This window comes from Myzus persicae, unplaced genomic scaffold (assembly GCF_001856785.1).
Source record: "Myzus persicae strain clone G006 unplaced genomic scaffold, MPER_G0061.0, whole genome shotgun sequence".
NCBI classification, from domain to species: Eukaryota; Metazoa; Arthropoda; class Insecta; order Hemiptera; family Aphididae; genus Myzus; species Myzus persicae.
In genome coordinates this window covers 841,641-856,820 of record NW_019101135.1, presented here as the reverse complement: position 1 = coordinate 856,820, position 15,180 = coordinate 841,641, and the positions used below count along the sequence as shown (strand labels likewise).

The 15,180-nt window shown below is 29.1% G+C and overlaps 1 protein-coding gene across 1 annotated transcript in view; it reads left to right on the top strand.

Annotated features, from left to right (window-relative positions):
* Positions 1 to 13,348: 13,348 nt before the first annotated feature.
* LOC111027846 (A disintegrin and metalloproteinase with thrombospondin motifs 20-like) overlaps positions 13,349 to 15,180 on the top strand; it is a 96,259-nt gene continuing 94,427 nt past the window's right edge. Inside the window, exon 1 of the mRNA XM_022306305.1 lies at positions 13,349 to 13,904. Coding sequence (XP_022161997.1) covers positions 13,679 to 13,904 — 226 coding nt within the window. The 5' untranslated portion in view covers positions 13,349 to 13,678. The remainder of the gene's footprint in view (positions 13,905 to 15,180) is intronic.

The following is a 15,180-nucleotide window of genomic DNA, read 5'->3' as shown; positions in this document are numbered from 1 at the left end:
GACATTCGTAGTAAAAGTAATTATATTATTATCGTGCATAGGTGATAGGTATACTAAATTATATTATTAGGTACTACTACACAGCATTAAGCAATTTTAGCTTTTTTTTTGTTTTTCTTCAAAGCCTACGTGGGTCGTGAAAAAAGTAGGCCTAATTGTCAAAAAAAGTGGGTCACGAGTACAAAAATGTCGATACTACTGTTTTAGAGAACAGTCGAATTTCGTTATTTTTTAGATTCATCGCATTCATTGTATTGATTTTACAAATTATGTATTTTTTTTTTTGTCTGCACACAAGATAGTTGGTTGAAATAATACATCAATTTTCATCGTCTAGAATCTAGTTTGTGATTTCGGGAGGTCATAATTTAAAATTCCCACTTAGTTTCCAATATCAAAAAAAAAAAAAAAAAATAATGTAAAACGGTTTTGGTGTAACATTAAAAAAAAATGACTGTAGATACATGCAATTTTCAGTAAATGCTTAAATTAGTATATTCCATACACCATAACATTAAAAAAATATATTAACTCATTTTGTGCCATTTATAATAGGCATGAGACATTTTCCATTACTATTAGTTTTTTTTAAAACTAATGTCGATAGTAAAATGTTCGCTCGGTAAAAAAACTTGAGAATTCAATACATGGTTCCTCGTGAGATTTATATACCAGTTTAAAAAAAAACTGAAAATATTGTCGTACAATGTAGGCTCGATTTCCACAAGCCGAATACATTAATTTTACACCAGCGTGTTGACGCGTTTCTTAATAATAATGGAAAATGAAAACCAAAAACGTTTATTTATATAAATCTACATGGGTAATCCTTGTAAGTTATTTTTCACTTAAACACATTCTCTCTGACCACAAATTGGCTTCAGTGTCTTTTCATAGTAACCGCGGCACAACCAACCGTCGGGGGTTCCACAGCGGGTCCATGAATCAAAATCGCCAAGTCGTCGGGACCACGTGGTCACGCAGATTCAAACAAACGGGCGCGTTTCGCACTCTGCGCACAGCCTGAACACACAAGCGGCACGGTGGAAGAGCAAAGTTAAACAGCTCGCATGACTGTCGTCAGGTGTCGTGAGGGTATGTGTGTATAACTAAACCATAAATATATTGTATCCTAAATCCTTCTCTTTTAATTTCAATGTTACTCTCAGTACTATAAAAATATATAAAATGTACTCGAAATCGCGGATGTTGACATGTTCTCATAGTCAAATAGTCCAATTCACGAGTATTATATTAAAAATAAACAAACTAGCATTGTAATATTATTACGGTTATTTCGGGTGTAATTTTTACTATTATTATTATATTGTATATTAAAACTAAATATTGTGGATGTCACGATTGTCACGCTTATTTAACTTTTATTGAAATTGATTGTTTTTCCATCTTGAAATTGCCGATTTACAACATCAAGGTGTAAAGCCGTACTTGTTCTCTGAGTAAAAGTGCTGAAAGTACAGTTTCACAAAAATTTTCTATGAACGTCTGAAGTTTACATTTTTACAAAATTGGATATTCACTTGAAAAAATAACAATTTCTTTTATAGAACAATACAACTTTATTAAAATGAAATAATTTAGCAAAGAGTAGGATTTTATAGTGAATAAATCTAGTCAATATATTATCTCAAAAGCAATAGATTTGCAAAGAAATGTGTAAGAATACCTAAACAAATTTAAAAAAAAAAAGTGATGGGTCAAATAGAATTAAAATTAATGCTGATAGAGTATAGAAATATACCAATTTCAGGAACAAACTTATAGCCTGCTCAGTTATTATTCAGTATAGAATAATATGTAAGACAAAAGTACCTACCAGTAAAGTATGAATTATTAATACTAGAAGAGTAAACAAGTTTAAAAATATAGAACGAAAAGGCTGAAATAAAAATGTATTATTACGATCGAAATACAAAAATCAAAGGGTTAAGTATGAATCCTAATACAAAAATAGTTTTTAAGGAAAATAGTATCTGAAAATCTGCAGAAGTTATAAAACGTCAGGTTAGGTTAAGCTAGAATTAAAAGAAAGAATGAAAAAGATATAAAGGTCTCTAGAACTTAACATAATATGAATAAAACTGATTTTAATAAAAAGAATTAACCAATAAAACCTTATTTGAAAAATAAGTGTCATAAATCATAATTAATAATCATCCTCGACATCCTTATCATTACCACAGTATTGTTGGTGAGGGGGGGGGGGGCTGTGCCATCTGGGAAATTTTAATAAGCGATAAGGAAGTAGTACAAAAAGAGGAGATTCGTCGTAGTTGAGGTTAGCGTCTTTTTATTTTTCTACCAAACACCTAGCTTCTTGCAGTTTGCAAGATTAACGCGATAAAGCAATTTTCGACCTCAGCGATCGCCGGATACGAAAGTTGAAGTCGAAAGTCGATTAAAACCGATTTAATCGATGGGTGTGGTCTGGCAGAACCGGACGAAAATTGGAAGTCGCCTGAGGTTACTCTTTTTTTATACAGTGTGCATATAGATAACATTTTAAAAATACCTTTTACCTTTTCTCCTTTAGTAGGAAATAGAGAAAAAAGTACGTCGTTAGAAGTATTTGTGATAATTAAAATAATGTGTCATGTCTTGGCTTTTATGGATTTTAAGACTTTATATATTTTTAGTATGTGTTCAATAAGTTCAAGAGACGCATATTTATTATTTTAAGCATCACAATGGAAAATATGATAGGTACAAAAAAGTTAATTTATAAAGTTTTAAATTTCGGATCGGTTTGTGTCACAAAAGACTTATGCGATAGCAGTGTACAAACTGTACTGCAAATGCACCATATAGGTAGTATAATACCACAATCAAATGAATATTCCACCTAAGTATTGAAGACGCAATTGGTAAATACATTATTTTATTGAAAATATAAGTAGGAAGGTATCTACAATGTCAAAAAATGGAATATCAATTATACCTATACCTTTTTTCAGTGATCAATAATATATCATTTGGTTCGATTACAATTAGATACAATTGCCAGACACTTATAATAATTGTGAAGTATTTTATTGAATTGTCTGTAAAAAGTATAATATAAATTATAATGTAATATATAAGTATTTGTTGTACACCCAAGGCAAAAACAACTTGAGGCAGGCGATCCATTCATCGATCACCCTCAAATACGCCACTGGCTATACCTAATATATAACTATAAGGAATATACTATATTATTATGTTTGATAACAGTATATTAATATAGTATCTAGGTACCTTTTATTTTATAATAACTATACTCTCTGCAGCTTTTGAATCTTCCATCACCGCTGTAAATAGTAGGTATTGGTAGGTAGGTCAAACGTATACAAACTACCATATCAGCATAGATTATAGGTAGTTACCTAATTGTTATTAAAATAATAGCTATGATAATTGTTATTCATGAATACTGTCGTACTTATAGAACAAGCTATAACTCATATGCTATGACTCCTTCCGGTAAAATTGTAATGGTTCCACTATACAGCAGTCTACACAATCACGAAGTTCCGTTTAAATGTTATTATTTTAATTTTAAGAAATCCACTGCCAAATGCCAATATTATTACCGATATCATCACGTATATGTAATATGAGTAATAAAACCGATTAAGTATTGTGATTGAAATAATGGTCCTTACTGGCTTACTATAATATGCACATTTTACTGCATTACTGCAATAGAATGATTAATGATAGAAATCCGCCTTCTAAAGAACAATAATATTAACGAGACTAAATAAAATGACCTTTACAAAACAAACATTACGTACATGGAAAATGATTTTTTTTTATGTTTCTGTAACACTATAACACGTTGCAGTGTTTAAATTATTTGATTTATGTCTCAGGAAAATCGGCAAAATGCACGAGTCGTTGCAAAATAATTTGCAAGATATTGCAACGGTCATTGTTATTTATTGTAATATATAGCAGGTGATGTTGGTTTTTATTTTAAGAACCAAGTTTTGAATTGGGACTTTTTAAAACACAAGATTATTGAATATAAATAATAATTGTATTATTATATTTTACCTATAAGGAGGTATAAGTACTCCATAATATATGTATAATTTGTAAATCGTATTGATTTAATGAAGGTCGGTACTTGTTATTGGTATTTTATTATGCTCCATCATAATTATATGTTTTTATATTGTCTTTTGAATAAATGACTAGTTTGTCGCCAAGGCCAAGGATGAAGGAATAAGTTCCTATATACAAACTAAGTTGGAAACATAATCGTTGGGCATTATATATAATATTTACTATAAAACCAGATGTATTACACGCCGCCCTGATTGAAAATATATTAATCTATCGATCTTTCACTTTGCAATTTGCTTCAATTGAAATACATAATATAATACCTGTGAGAACTGAAAGCCCCATCAAAGCAGATACATTCATTTTGAAGCCTTTTCCGGACGATTAGACGGACAGATAGCCAATGTATCTATTCGTGTTTTATGCATGTAGCACATTTAATTGAGTACGTTTGGACGTTACGTAGTTTTAGTGCATTTAGGTTATGAAGCAGAATAATTGCAGAACACAGTAAAGCAATCTATAGGAAAGCACACCTTGATGATCTAACGAGTTCAGAAATTCAGCATAGGGTGATATTGACTGTTTTCTCTTAATCACGGTCTACACCAGGTCCTCTTAGATAACTGTTCTGTAGATCGAGAACTATATCCATGGATTGGTATGCTGTTGATGTTCTAAGTTAAGTGGCAAGTAGCTAGTTATACTGTTGCTTATATTGTTAACATAAATCGTTATGTGGAACAAGTATAGCTTTCTCACCGAGCCGCTCGTAGTTTCTGCGATCGAAGATTATATTTGAAAATATATTTGCTATTTGTTGCTATGAATTAACTGCGGGAAAGGTGTTAAAAAAGCCTAGAAAAAATATAATGCCATTCATTAGAGTTGATGACTAAAATGTTCCTTCACCAATTTGTTAAAGTATTCAAATGTCCTACTTTGTAATCACCTCCTAGAAGAACTCTCATATTTGTTGTGGGATTAAGTTTTTGAGTATTGCGAGATAAATAATGTTTTCTTCCCATGTATTACCTAAAAGCAATTAAATGATTAATTTGTTCCCATTTCCTCCTGGTGGGTCCAGAAATAAGAGATCGCCTTTTTCATTTACCACTTGTTGCATAACAGCATCGAACGCTTTGGTTTGTTTCTACAAATGTTCGTAAGGCACCTGTATCTTAGTTTTTTTTTTTAATATGTCTCTATTGAGAAGGTATATATCATTACCCGTTGGTGGCGCCAAAGGCCGAACCTATGTTTTCGAGGATTTACTGCTAATGAACATGCATTTGTCATCGATATCAATCAGAAATAAGATATAAAATTGAATGGTGTACTCCAGTTCAGAGTCGTTGCTTCTGCGCCAAACATAACTTAAAAATGTTTCATTCAAACTGCATTTGAATTTTTTTTCCACAGATCTCCTAGGCTTGAAGGTGAATATGTTGTAAGAATAATTGTGAAAAGATTTCACAGCCGAACTGGCAAGGTAGTTACAACGCTACATTTGACAAAATAATATCCCATTTCATATTTTCATGCCATCTTCGTGAAGAGCTTATTGTGGCACATCTCACTGTATGTCTGACACACATGTCCATTTGTAGTCCACGGTGCTTCAGGAGATTACGGTCGTATTACCGTGTTTAGTATAGTGTCCTTAGAAAATAGCATTCAGCATTAAGATGAATGGTATAGACGTGACTCAATGAATCACTTTATTTGATGTATTCTGTTCCCGATACAGTTGTCCCTATTTTGTAATTGAAAACATTTTTTTAAAGTTTTCTACTAATGTAGAATTACGGAACTTTTGGGTAGAGGAAGGTTTGGGCATTCTTATAATTTCTGTATAATTTGAAAAACGCTGTTAGAGTTGTGTGTTGATAGTTTGTTGTTTTTTCATTTGCGTTTGCTACAGTAAAGTAAACCCAATGACTGTTTTTGAGACGAAGGGCTAAATGTACATTTTTTAGATAAGATAAAGATTCTCCAAAAAGCTTCATTGCTACTTATGTAGCGTCCCCGACTGCTGATATTGAAAAATCTCATAGATTTCGTTTTGGATCCAAATACTGCCTTGTCATACTGCCCTTATTGACATACTCAAAAATATATATTATTGGTTAGATAGTGTCAGTTTAATAACGAAACATAAAATACTTATAACTAGGGTTCGGATTTGAAGGCAAATGCCTTTCTCTTATTAATCACAATAGAAAAATAATTTTTATACAAAAATGTGTTTCATTTAATTTCTTAGACGATGTATCTTTTTTTTTTTTGCCTTTTTTTGCCTTTTTACTTATAAATGCCTTTTTGCCTTTTTTACCTTTTGTACTTATAAATGCCTATTTTGTGTTTAATTTTTCAGTTGATTTTATAATTGTATACACAGCTTGCGTATTATCGCTACAAATGAGTTTTATTATTCGCAATATTAATCGATATCATCTTATCGAGTATTTGGTTAGGTTCAACAAAGTTATATCGAAGAACAAGGGATGGGAAAATATCAAAAAGATCAACCAAGTATTGATTGGAGAAGCCACAAGCGATGACGATCTATCAATTTGCAATCTTAATTTAGATAATTATTTAAGTATGAAATAACCCCGATAACTTCGGTGGACGTAGAAAGATCGTTTTCGATGTACAAAAATATTTTAACCCCTAATTTTTCTGAAGACAGCTTATCACAATACATGGTAGTCAATTTTTTTTTAATACCAACTAGTTTATTTTGCATTAAATTAACTAGTATAACTCAAGTAAGTTAATATTTAAAATTGTTTTTAACTAATTCTTGGGACAAACCTGGTTTTAAAAAAAGGTACCTAATCTATTTATACAAAATAGCATAAACTTAATATAGTTTAGTATTCATGCTCAATTTTAATTTGTATTTTTCTCAAAATATGTGCATTTGAAAGTGTTTAAAAATTGTTTATTATTTTATTTTGTAGTATATTTATGAATTGCCTTTTGATATAAATTAAATGCCTTTTTTTTGCCTTTTTTTACATTTTAAATGCTTTTTTTATTGATTATATTGCCTTCAAATCCGAACCCTACTTATAACTAATTAACTACACTTCAAAATTCTTAAAAAACTCATTAAAAATGCATATTGTCTTTAAAATAAGGTAAAATGTAAAAAAATTAAAAACGATAAACTGCTGGTATGAATTGAAATGTATGTAACTCTAGCGAGTCTAGCCAATAAAAATTAAACAATTACAATTATTATTATTTAAACGATACACTGCTTAACTATGATATAATATATGAACTATGATTTTGTGGTAAACCGTCATTGTTTTTAGTACCGGTATAACATTGGGTATTTTGTATTGCATAATTAATTCTAGTGTATCAATCTAACGAGCGTATCCATATTTTAAGATTTAATAAAAATGATACTATGCAAACAAATTCATGCGTAATAAATAATATTATACTATATTATATTATAAACATTGCACTTTTAATGCTTAAGTTTAAATAAATTACAATTCACAAGGTTTGTATTGTTTTATTACCATCAATATATGTAAGGGTAGTGGTGGTATTTAATGTATATTACTTCTATTGTATTTTTATTCAGGTATAATTATTAGTTATGTAACAAGTTATTAACTATTTAGGTATAACTCCTTTGAATGGATTTTAATTTTAAACCCGGAAATACATATTATATACCTCTATTATTATAACTTATAAGTAACAACATCGTCATATTATCTTATAAATTATTATTTTATTAGATTATAGAGGTTCCTAGTCTTACAGTTCCATAAATCATAGGTACATTTTCTGCAGTTTATTGGCAACGAAAACATCATGATGTTAAAATAAATCATTCCTCCTCTGTAATTTACATGGTGGTATAATAGTGATACAACTGTATAATAGGTAATATCTATGTTATACTAATAATATGACTGGAAAATAGTAAATATTATAAAATATTGTACGGCCACTGGAGGAATTAGTAAAGTATTAAAGTAAGGTACTAGGTAACACGTATAATATATTATAATAATTTCTCCACTTACAATTTTTTTTTTTTATTCTATAGATGATAATTTATAAGTATTGAATATATAGCATTAAGATGTAGAAGTTGCTCAATTGTGTGAATATTTGTTATCTTGGTCTCAGTCTCATGTAATTATATATTTAAAAATAATATTATTATGACACGACAAAAACACTCGTCATGCAAATCAGTCATAAATGACTGTTAGGTGCCTACCTACGTGATTTTTAAACAAAAACATTTGTTACGAAAATAAAACAGAACAACGTTTTTGAGGCATCATAATAATATAGTGTACAAAAAGTATTATTTATATAATGTTTATTACCTATATGGTTTTCGATAATTTCAAAATTTAAAACAAACCAGTTCCATCAACGTTTTAAATAGGTAACAAATATGTTATACATTTGAACAAGTGTGAAATGATATACGTTTACATTTTTTAATACCATTTATGTGCTGTAGTATACGTATTAGGTACAATTAAAAAATTTTTTTCCAGTTTTAGATTCTGCAGTGAGGATGCAATAGGTCTTACGATGTTAATTTTTTTAATATTTTTTGTTCTGTAAGTATTATTGTGATAAAAAAAGGATGCCTTGAAAATTTAAAGAAAGATTCCCTATTTCTCAATTAATAATATCAAGTCAAGTTAGTAATAGTTAGTAGTTTGTATTTCTATATGACTTTTTTCATTAACAATACCAATTGTTTGTATAAAAAGACCGGAACTTTAAAATGTTCTTAATTATTTGAAATTGTTTAGTGTACTTTATTTATATTTTTTGACAACAAATTTAATCCAGAAAATATAAGACAATAAAAATTATTTGAAAAGTTATAACTGCTATCATTATAGTGTTTAATGAATAGTGATTATTATTATTACCTACCTATTAATAATTTATATGAGTATACCTATACATCTATAGCTATAAATACTTTAATCATAGTAATATTTTGTCATAAAAACATGAATCAATCATATGCAAAAATTATAAATTGCGAAACCAATCTATTATAAGAGTATGATGCACCATGCACAACAGGGGTCAGCAACCTATTTAATGTCAAAAAATAAATATAACATTTTTCACGGGCCACAATTATTTGAATACACCTTATTTTATTTTAAACAAAAATGTATAGTCATATAAAATTTAGTTTATTTAAGTTGATAGCCGTTAAGTTTATTAATTTAACAAGGTATCTTCAAAAAACAACGTTATAATTCACAGTTTCTATTCCATACTATCTTAGTTCGAGATGTTTATATAAATTATAAAATTTACTCTTCAGCTACATAAAATCACATTGAGTGCCACACGCGGCATTGCAGAATGGAGGTATCCCTCCGTTATTCATCCGGGAGTTATGCTGCGTGGATATCCAAATTACTATTTTATAATAATTACGTCTCGATTAGGCTCACATATTGATTAAATTAAGTTTTAAGTTTAAAAATAGTATTCTATAGGTGTACGATTGATAGTTTGTATCTGTAAAAACAAAATATATGTATACAAATGTATGCAGCTACCTACTTACTAATTTCCCAATATAAGTGTATACAACAATCATAATGTATAGTATAATATACCTATCCACTTCTAAGGCATAATTTGAGTACATGTTTTATTATTAAATTCAATAATATAAAAGACAATGGATCTTAACCATATATTGACATATACATTATAATATCAATGAAATACTAATGAATTATTAAACAGGCTACAAATTATTCACAGTTTAAGAAAATAGGTACTATAGAAGAAATCTGGGTAACTAGCTAACTCGAAACTTGTTAATGCAGATTTGATATGTATAATAGATATTGAAGTTACCAAATACGATTAAATTTTATATCGTAACAATATACCTACCTACACCATGCCTGGTTTTCCGAAACTGTAAAATAATTTACTCAACTATCTATCTATAGTTATTATACAATTTCACATTATTACAACATCATATACATAAATACTCAATAATATTAAGAATGGTTCTGAACGTTATTATTTTTTTTATGAACGCAATCGTTTGTCCAAATTAATCTTTATATAAAATTATTCTAATAAAACTATAAGTGATAAAAAGAAGAAATGCTATAAAAGTTGTCTTAATATCATTCTGGTATTTTGTATATCATAATGATTCCTCTGGTAATCGATTCCATGATATATGTAGTCTAGCGGAAAAAAACAAAATATTATTAAATAATTAAAAATATAATGATGGGGGTTAATATTTTTACAAAATTAAATAAAATAGTGAATTGATGGGTGCACTTCTGCAGTTTAATATGAGTGTATCTATCTTTTTTGTGTTGAAATAATCGTCGTCAACTTTTGTTGATTGATACATATATATTTTTTTATTTTTTTATTTTTTAATTTTTTAATTTCATAATTTTTGTTTTTGCTGATTTTAGTTTGTTTTGTCTCATTATTATATATTATAATGAATTATTTTGTATTTGGGAATTGAATAAATGTGAAAACGACAATTTATTAGGATGCGTTTTAGTGAATTGTGATTAATGTTTTGAACGAAATGAATAACTATTAGCTAATGTTAGATTATAGTTTTTTGTTTCAATGACATTGGAGACGATTCTAATTATATTTAGATGGTCCAATGGTCCATCAATTTAGTTATTACATAAATAATTACAGATTTTTTTGTATTCTTTCGCCATCGATTTTTAGTAAAAATTTGTAATAAAATATGATGTGGTGGAATCAACACATATTAGGTACACATAAAAGATCGGGGGAGTAGTCGGCGCAACCAAAAAATGTCTTACAGGTAAAAGAGTAATTTCGGCGGAATTCATAAATGCCCCTATAAAGGAATACAAATTCTGGGTCAGTTGAACCCCCAAACCCCCCGGGTACGTCGCTGCAGATGTCAATACCAAAAAGGAATAAATGCATTTGAAACCACTATTTATGTAAAATCCATAAATATACTACAGGCCGTTTTGGTTTTTCTGAAGCTATTATAGGCCTATACTTCCTATAAAGTTCGAACGGATTTTTAGAACCTTGAATTAATTATTATCGCTACGGGTAAGGAAATATTACTGCAGTAGACTGCGGTTGTAGCAGAATTAGACAGTTAAATTTAAATTTTCTATTTTGAAACAGGTTTTCGCTCGAGGCATTACTGAAGATTATAATTTGATGTTGCATATACATATACACATATGTTTTTTTTTTACCAAAAACAGATTTACCTATAGACCTATATCTCAATCGATTCGGAGAGTTAAGTTTAAAATAAAATTAAATGACATAAAAATATAAATAAAAAAAGGAAGCCTTCAATAAAATAATACAAATGATTTCGTCACTTTCTCTAAAAATAAACGAAGAGTTAAATAAACCTAAGATAAGTGTCGATATAAAACGTGCGTGTTGCGTGTAACCATCTAGGTACCTACCAATATTATAAGAATATGTATAGTCCGGACTAAAAATTAATTGGTACGTGTCATGGAAATGTATGTTATTCAAAATATTGTATAGGTAGTAGTTGAATAAAAAAAGTTGAGTTTTTGATTTGTTGAAAATAACTATTTGTGCTTTAATATTTATAATAATATACTGGTAAAAGCAGTTAAATAATAATTATGCAAATACATATCTACTACATAGTATGACGCACATACTAATAATTTCATATTTGTTTTGAATTTATATAATATTTTTTTGATATTCAGAATAAGCCTCAAAAGTTGTGGTTGGAGGGAGGGCATATGATGGTGCTAAATTATATTTATTTATCTTAGACGTATTAAGATTAATTCCCAATAAAAATATTACTTATCATTAAATTTAGGTTTGTTAACAATAAGATAATATTATTATTTATTAATCATGTATTATTAAATAAGGGCTTATGGGAGGCACTTCCTGATATCTATAAAATTGAGTTTCATTTGCAAAAAGTGTTCACGACTTATGTCCTAGGTGGAACTAGGAATCACAGAGATAAAAAAAATACAGAACATTTAGGTACCTAAGTCGAAGTTATTATTGAATTATAAACATAAATAATTCAAAATTAAGAGTTAATACATTTTAGACACTGGACTAAAACATTTAGATTAAAATAGTACTAGTGATCGGTTTTCTAATCACACTATTATTTTGTATTTTAACTAGGGTAATTACTTGAACAATTTTATTTAAGTAATTCAATATTGTAAATTTATTAAGATCAATTTAAAATGAAATGATCAATTTGTTCAAGAATCAATGAGTTGAAGGTGCATTAATATGATAACAATTAACTAACGATAAATAATACATTTAAATTTACTATAGACCTATACTCTATAGTACAGATTACAATTTGCTTTGCATACAGTTATATTCATTTTTAATCATTTTATTTTAATTTAAAATCGTGTTATTTATTAACAGGTTAATTTTTATAATACGTTGTACATTATTTGAACAATTGAATATCAAATGGTGCGTCAGGTACTCAATACAAGTTCTCATAATGTAATATGCAAATAAAATTTTGAAAAAAAACTTATCCATCTCGTTTAAGTTTGAAAAAAATAATAATAATGACGGCTCCTCCTTAGCACTCTTTATTTATATGCTTTTGAAAAGTAGAATTTTAATGAAAATGTATATTATAAGTACATTTAAATTGTAATCAAAACTTACTCGAATTTAATTTATTTTGAGTTATTTATTGCGAATACCGAGACACTCCGTACAAGAGGGTGTTAGTCGGTGGCGACGAAAATTACGACAATGTCGATGATATAATATAGGTAATGTGTTACTGATGAAAATAGTGACTTTCAAAATGCATACCAAGCAATACTATCGTATACCTACACAATATCAGAATAATATACAAACAGTAGCGTGGACAATATAATATTATATAAAACGAATTATTATTATTACGTACGCGTCTAGTCGTTATATGCGAAGTGCATCACCGTATTACATATAATATATAATATACACATATATTGTATATACATAATGTACCTACCTACGCGTGCACATGACAAGATTCGCAATGAACTTGTACCGCGCTCGTACGACCCCCCCTCTCCCCCCCGGGGGGTCATCGTGCGCGATATTTAGACAGTCTGGCGTCCTCGGCGGTGGGGGTATTGGCGGCGCGCGCGTGCGGTCTCGTGTCCGTCTCGTCCAGTCGGTGGTACACGCGGTCTGTGCCGGTCCAACTCCCCTACGACACGCGCGCCTCGCGTGTATTCCCTCAAAAATTAATAATATCGCCACGAACCAAAGTCGTATGTAGTCGTAGAGGTACACTCCACATTAATAATAATAATTATATTATGTTATATTGTCATATTGGTATTATGATCGATTCAAAAATTTCGCGTCCAAGTGCGTGTCGTCGCATCCGCATCACTGTTTCGTATCATCGTTTTTAGTTTTTTTTTTCCCATCTCCTCGACGGTTCTTCTTTGCATTTTTTTCCATTCTAAATTGTCGTCTTACTTCCGATAATATATTAATATACCATCAAATATAATATACACAATACAATATGAGTTCGAAAACGTCGGTCCGAGCGCCGACGGCCAAATGGCCACTGATCGTGGCATTGTCCGTCATGTGCGCCGCGATCCTCGTGGCCACGATCGCTTGGACGGCGGCCGGCCACCTGCAAGCGACGTCCACCGAACGGTTCGGCGGCACGGTCACTGGATTGGTCATCGCCGTAAATGACACCGTTGCCACTGAGCTCGATGATGATGATGATTCGCAGTCTGGTAAGTACCTACTTATCTATGCGTACCTACCAGCTATATTATAATAAGTAGGTACCTATACAATTTCACTCCTAAATATTGCATTGGGGGACGTAATAATAATAACGAAAAAAAACACTGTCACCTACCGAAGGTACAACATAACTGTGTGTTTAATTTAATTCAAATGTAAGCAAATCGAATTAAACAATATATATATACATATCGTATTATACACCTAATGAGATGGATTTTATGATTACGATTGCACTAGTTTTTATAGTATTATTGTGCATATTTATTAATAATTTTTTCCAAGTATATAAGTAATAAAAAAATAACTGTAAAATGTAAAACAAAACTATTTTTTTTTAAATACATTTAACATAATATGAAAACAATATTTAGTTTATTTTATTTTTCTAAATATAATATATAATATTTTAAAATCATTTTAAAAATCAAGTATACATACTATTTTATTTTCATTGTAGGCGTGATGATATGGTTTTGAGAGTCATATTTAAAAGTAAAAATAATACAACAGGCATTATACTCATAGCTATCTAAAAAATTAATTCGAACTAAATTATACTCAATATACGTAGGCGTATGGAGTCGCGCACATCTTATAGTTGGCTTGAGACGTTGTTTAAATTTATGTTAATAATGAAAGCATTTTATACAACTGATTCTAATGAGAAAAAGTAACTATTATGTCAGTATAATATTACCACTTACCTATTTTATATAATGAGGTAGAAGAGTAAAATAGTTATTTTCCATAAAATAAAAGAAAATACTTACCTACCAACTTAATTTATTAAATAATAATTTCGACGAAGCACGTGGACAATGATAAATAATTGCATATTTTATTTTTTAAAATCCTATTAATTGTCGATTGTCGTTATAAATTAAGCTCTTATTTAGTTTAAATATATATTTTGATCTGAGGAAATATTATAGGTAATTACAAATTGTAACTATACCTACGATAAAAAATATTGTACATTTCTGATTTCAAGATTTGATTTGTTATATCACCCATTGAAATTACTGGTTTATTAAGCTATTTAAATATATACTTAAAATTTGATAAAAAAGTTGTAGACTGCTTGAATTTTAGTTCGTAAAAAAATACGTACTATTCTGAAAAAAACTAAATAGTTCATTATGTATTCAACATAAATTTTGTTTGTAAAACGTTGCATTACATTTTTAGGTATAGTATTTTTAAAATACCATTAAAAAAAATATTGCCAAAAACATAATTATTGTATTCTTAGATTCATTA